The sequence below is a fragment of the Coptis chinensis genome, chromosome 1 (assembly GCF_015680905.1).
Source record: "Coptis chinensis isolate HL-2020 chromosome 1, ASM1568090v1, whole genome shotgun sequence".
Classification (NCBI taxonomy): Eukaryota; Viridiplantae; Streptophyta; class Magnoliopsida; order Ranunculales; family Ranunculaceae; genus Coptis; species Coptis chinensis.
Window position 1 is genome coordinate 62,894,526 of NC_141456.1, and position 6,395 is coordinate 62,900,920.

Consider the following 6,395-nt stretch of genomic DNA (forward strand, 5'->3'; position numbering starts at 1 on the left):
CTAGGGATTAGACTCGAAATTCTTGCCGTTAAAACGTAAGAATCGAGATACGACAATCTATACTAGGTTATTAAGTTGGATTCGAGGTGGATTTAATTCCCCTCTATTTCTTTATCTAGAGTCAACAATCGTATTTCCGTAGCTTCGTAGATTATCTTTAGTTTATATTTTATCTTGTTATTTATTATATCTAGTTATTTAAAATAACGCGTCTTGTTAGTATAACATTTCGTAAAGCTCTCATTAGATTTAAGACTGATTTCTTAGACTTAGGAAACAATCCATGCTAGGGAACTAGGAGTGGAACGAACTTCCTACTCCACTTAGTGCAATTAGCATCGAGAGTAGAAGATTTGATAATAGACACGAAAGTTAGTTTAGTTTACTTACGTTGTGAATTCATCGTTCATGTCGTAGGTAGACTATACTTTTTACGTTTATCAACACTCCCTCAAGGAATGAATTCTAGCTTCCTCGTCCTAGTGCCGAAGATTGAAAACTCCATGACAGTGAACCACTTCAGGCCGATATGCTTGTCCAATTTCCTCTTCAAGATCATCACCAAAATCCTCTCTCTAAGAATTAAGCAAATCCTAAACCGCATTATAAGTGGAGAGCAATTAGCTTTCATCAAAGGCACAACAGGCACAACAGGAATAGCTTTGGCCTCGGAGATGATGAATGAGCTGGGCCTAAAGAAAAGAGGTGGAAATTTGGCAATGAAAACGGATATTACTCAAGCATTTGATTAAGCTCACCGGGAGTTCCTCCTCGAAGTACTCTCACGTTTTGGCTTCAATAATACTTGGTGCTCATGGATCTCTACTACTTTAAAAGAGTCGCACATCTCTGTTATGATAAATGGGGGTCCTTGTGGCTTTTTTGGAGCTGGACGAGGACTGCGGCAAGGTGATCCACTCTCACCTATACTGTTCGACATAGCTGAAGATGTTCTAAGCAGAGGCATAAACTGGCTCTTCCTTATGGGAAAGATTAAGCATATGACGGCAGCTGGAAATTGTCCGAGCCCGACGCACATCCTTTTTGCCGATGATATATTTATCTTTGCGAACGGAGATATACGAGGCCTCAAACTGCTTAAGGAGATGCTCTATCTTTACCGAGTTCTCGGCCAGGCAGTTTTTAATCCATCAAAGAGCAAAGCTATACTTGAAGCCATGTCTGAATCCAAGAGGACTTCGGGTTAGCCTCTGTTTGAATTCCAGATCGGTCAATTGCCGGAGAGGTACCTTGGAGCACCCATTTTCCAAGGCAAAGTAACTCGTGCAAGAATTCAAGCTTTAGTGGACAAAATCAGGAGGAGAGCTAGCGGATGGGCTGGTAGGATGTTGTCTTTCCAAGGGCGAAAGTGGTTCCGCACGATCCAATATTAAGCGATCTTCCGGTGTACAACATGTCGGTGTATAAATGGCGGACAAATGCATAAAGGAATGTGAACTTCGCCATAAGAAATTTCATCCGGGCAGGGGATCCAACGGTGAGAAAGGCAGTCACTCTAAAATGGGAAAAGGTATGTAAGCCGCTCGATGAAGGGGGACTCGGCATTAGAAGGCTCAAGGAACTGAACCTTGCTCTCCTTATGAAGTTAGCCTGGAACTTTCTGCATGGGGAGACAGAGTGGAGCAGATTCATGAAACAAAAGTGCATGATGAGAGATGGCAATTACCTAACCTACCACAAGCATTCATCAATATGGCAGGGGCTGAAATGGGCATTAAAGGAAATGAAGCCTTTCCTAGGATGGATTGTGGGACAGGGCAGAAACATCGATTTGTGGCAGGAACCTTGGGCAGGAGCAGCAGTGGCAGAAGTGGTTCAGGGTATAAACTGGAAGGAATTCTCGGCAAAGGTTTCAGACCTCATCATCAACAACAAATGGCATATCGCAGCACCTATCCAAGAAGTCTTTGGTGAAAGCGGCATCGGCGTGCATCATCTCAACCCACCAACGGAAGAACCACGATACGAGAATCGAAACCCTCTCATGATGGGATGTTCACAGTGAAACAAGGGTTCGAGATGATTAGAAAAAAAGAAAACAAGATCAGTTGGTATAAGTGGGTGTGGGCTCGTCATATCCACCCAAGACAAGCTGGCCTAGCTTGGAAACTGATTCATCGAGTGGTCCCAACTGATGGTAGAGTGCAAAGAAAAGGAGTCCATCTTGCTTCGCGATGTAGGCTCTGTGAGAAGGAATCAGAAAGCGTGAAGCATATGCTCTGGGAGTGTGAAGAGGCTACGACACTGTGGCAATGGGCATCGTCCTACTTTGGAGTAAAGCCCACAGGCTTCACCTTAAAAGCAATAATGGAGGCAGGAAGAGGACACGCCCGGATCTGGCAAAGAAATTCGGAATGTTGCGGCTATCCATATCATAGTCCAACTATGGAAAGCTTGCAATAGCATTTTCTGGGATGATGGGAAGCTAAACCAGCAAAGGATAAAATGTGAAGTCCTCAAAGGGGTAAGCACCGCTGGCATCCTTCTATCGGGGACAATGAGCAATTCTGCCATAGATCTTCAAATTTTGCACCAACTGAATATCAAACGAAGAGTGCGACCAGCGAGTAAAATCAGGGAAGTGTCTTGGATCCCTCCCGATATAGGGGTAGTCAAGGCTAACACGGATGGGTCGGCAATCGGAAATCCAGGAAATGGGGTCGCGGGAGTCATTTTAGGAGCTATCTGGCTGAAGTTAAGGCACTTTGGTACAAGGTTTAGGGTCACTACAAACTATGAGGCGTAGAAAGTTTGGCGCTGGTTTTGGCGGCCGAAACTAACTAGCGTGAAAAAGGATGGCAGAAAAAATCTGGATAGAGAGTGACTCTATGGCGGTTGTCTTAGCATTCCAAAAGGAGAAGTCCCATGGTGGCTGAGAGCACGGGTGGTATAGAGCATCAAGGAGATCTTGTTGGAAAATCTTGCATACACTTTCGAGGAGAAGCAAACTTCGGGCGGATCGGCAAAGAAAACATGGAACAACTTTGCAAAAGGAGATCTATTGGAGTCCCAATAGACCCCCCCCTTCATTAGGTCCCTAGAATGTCCTCACGGACTTACTACAGATTTGATTTTTAGAGTCTGTTGTAAATCCATTTTGACTGAGTTGTATTCTTTTTTTACCAATTAATAAAACATCCTACTTGCATGCAAAAAAAAAAGAGGAAACAATAGTTTTATTTCTTAGTCGTTGTAGTATAAATGAAGTTTGTGAGTATCTTCACTGGAAAACTCTCACGAGGCTATAACTCGTCCACTAGGGAATTCCTAGTGGTTTAAGGCCTTGTTGCATATGGTCAATGCAATCGCACTCAGCGAAACGAGAGTAGATAGAACTCCATTTTTTGTCACTTATTCTAATTTCTCATCTTTGCTTGAGGACAAGCAAAATGCTGTTTGGGGGTGGTTTGATAAGAGCCCAAAACTATAGTTTTAACCCCTTAACAATCATACTTTTAGACCAATTATGTGAGTAATAATTAAGAGTTAATCTCGATTCACGTGTTTTATGCATTTCGGGCTTCAAAGTCTATTATGTGCAGAAATGTGCCACTTTAGCGAGATAAAGGAGCAAAGGTCGGTTGCTAAGGAGTTCTGTGAATAAAGGCCAAGATTCAAGGAGACAAAGCCTTTGTAAAGCCCGGTCAAAAGCTGAAAAGTCAACACGGGCGTAAAAACTTGTCGAAGTCGTGAGAACTTCGAAGGCGTATCTTTGGACTCAGACCTCAGAATTGGGAGTATCTTATGTCAAAACGACCGGCTCGGAAAGAGCTTTCCAATGGTCTAAGACTTGGTCCAATCAGAGGAGCAGAAGTAGACGAAACATCTGTCAAAGCCAACTACAGTTGAAGAGCCCATTTTGGACTAAAGAAATTGGGTTTTGGGCTCGATTTTCCGGCCCAAAACATGGCTCCAAGCCCATGCACGATTTTTGGATCTGGAAGTATAAAAACAAAAGCTTGACTCTTTGTTAAGGGAAGTTAGGTTAGGAAGCTAATGTTAATGGAGTTTAGGGTTAGAAAAAACTAGATCTAGATCTAGTTTTTTTTTACATTCATTCAATCAGTTAGTTTAGAATCATATTTTAGTTTTTAGAATAAAGTATTAGTTCTTCATTTCAATTTATATTATTGCTTAAATTCTTATTTAGATTTAGTTGTCTTAAATTCATAATTAGTTATTCACAATCTTAGTTCTAAATTACTTTTAATTTCAGTTTAATTTAATTATGTCTTATTGTTATTATTGTTCTTGTGTTGGGAATGGTAGTATAGAAATTTCACATCAAATCATTACTCTCACCATTGTTCCTTTTGGGTTTGATTAGTTGAATTCGATTTAAATCTAGAGAGTTAAGAGTGGACGAATCCTTACTCATTATATTGCATGATTATGTTTTGAGAGTAAGAAAAATTGATTTAAACGTAAGAACGGTAGGATTACGTATTAGTGTTGTTAACATTAATATTTAGGATTCTACTATTTTTACGGTTATCAGATCCTAAGTCCACGTTTAACATAATTCACATTTTTCACTTTTATATGTTTTCTCGGTTTTTGAGTCATGTGTCTCTATGGTGTGAATTATGTCTTTATTGCTTTATTATTTTCCCCTATATTAACCCGTATTCATAAAAAATAAAAAATAAAGAAAACCATAAAAATTGTAATCTAGCAAGTCTCGGGAATCTGACTTTAAAAGACCCACCTATTTAAACAAATTTTCTAAACCCTGTTTTCAAAATTTGTTTGGAGGTGTGGTGTTGGTCTTTCCATTCTTGGTCACTCAATTTCCTATTCTTGTTGTTTATGCCATTTAGTCATATTTTGATTCGGGTTGACACTATCTATGAATTTAGATTCCTTTTGCTCACATAACTTATGTCATGCATGCACTTAGAGGTGTTTTCCATTTTCTTACATGTCAACCACGGTTAGATTTGAGTTTTTTTATATATCATTGGATTGTACTCTCTTTGATCGGACCGTTAACGAATCGGGTATTTTAGTTTTAATTTTACGCGGCATAGGACGGAATGGGTATTTTGAAAATTTGTTTTGGGCTTGGGCCCAACAGGTTAAAACCCACGCGTTTAAACCCCTTCATGTTCTTCATCTTCTCCACGCCTCCAGGAACAGTTCGAACCATAACATAAAAAATAAAAAATAAAAAATCCAAAAACCACTGTGTCTCACTCTAATTTTTTCCAATAGAGTTTCAATTACAACTCTTCCCGACCTTGCATTCACCCAAAATTTGAATTCCAAACTCCAATGGCGACTCAAAACCGAAAAATTCTTCTGGAACAAGCTTTTGTTTCTAACCAATTTTCACCCTTTTATGATACCGAGATGAATAGTAGGAGGTGGAAAGGGTTGTGGTATTCAGCAAATGATTTTTATCACACCGATTTGGTGTTGAGTTTTTATAAGAAGAGGGAGATTGAGGGTTGGAAGATTTTTGTGAAAGTGAATGGTAGGAGGAGGAAATTGTGTACAGATGTGTTGTCTAGGATTCTTGACATTGTGGCAAAATGCCTCACACTTACAGTGCAAGAATCCCAGTTAGGAGGAATCGAGGCTTTGATGAGAGAGACTATATTGGAAGGGCAATACAATACGAAATCGCATTGTGTTCGACAATCATCTCTAAGAACCAACCAGCTGGCTGTAGCTCAGTGGATTGGTCGGAATGTCATTTGTACTACGAAAGTCAGTGACATTAATTCAAACTGTCTGCACGTTCTCTAGGTTATGCAGGAGAAGAGGTATGATTTTTGCATCCTCGACTTTTTGTTAGCTGAGATTTGATGTGTTGGTATTAATAATGCACCCTTCCCTTAATTACAAAGATTATGATGCATTGGGGCTGTGTTCCGAAGATTGATAGGATTATGTTGAAGTTGCATGCAAATCCATGGATTTATAAGGAATGTATTCAGAAAAAGTGGAAATTGCCTGAGGATAGGGGTGTTGAGATGGAATCGAGTGACGAGGATAAGGATGAGACATCGTGTTCTGATGCCGGAGTTTGGGAAAAGGCTACTACGGATGAAGCCCGTGCCTCCTTACTGCATCGTGGCATACGTTCTCTGAATACCATCTGTGAGGATCTTCGGACTAGGCATGTTACAATTCATGAGAATTTTGAGAATATCAATGATAGTCAACGGGATATCCGGGCAAACATGGAGACTCTCGTCTAACGTGAAGATGAGTGTTGGGGAACCATGAATGCATTTATGGAACAACAACGCCGATTCCAAGTAGAAGTTCTACGATGCTTGCCACCTTATGAGGGTTCTTCTTTTGATAACTCTGTGAGGCATGAGCGTCGTCGGCGCAGGACGGATGACTCTGGCCCATCATCGTCG

General features: G+C 40.6%; 1 protein-coding gene across 1 annotated transcript; it reads left to right on the forward strand.

Moving 5' to 3' along the window:
• The first annotated feature begins 854 nt into the window (after nt 1-854).
• Nucleotides 855-2,026, forward strand: LOC147524892 (uncharacterized). Its single transcript, XM_086577003.1, has 2 exons — nt 855-1,203; nt 1,488-2,026. The coding sequence occupies exons 1-2, from the start codon at nt 855-857 to the stop codon at nt 2,024-2,026; spliced, it is 888 nt and encodes a 295-aa protein (XP_086433129.1).
• Nucleotides 2,027-6,395: the final 4,369 nt, after the last annotated feature.

Coding starts and splice junctions, on each gene's coding strand:
- LOC147524892 (XM_086577003.1), top strand. CDS start 855: ATGATAAATGGGGGTCCTTGTGGCTTTTTTGGAGCTGGACGAGGACTG. Junction 1,204..1,487: donor TGAATCCAAGAGGACTTCGG/GTTAGCCTCTGT, acceptor TCATCCGGGCAG/GGGATCCAACGGTGAGAAAG.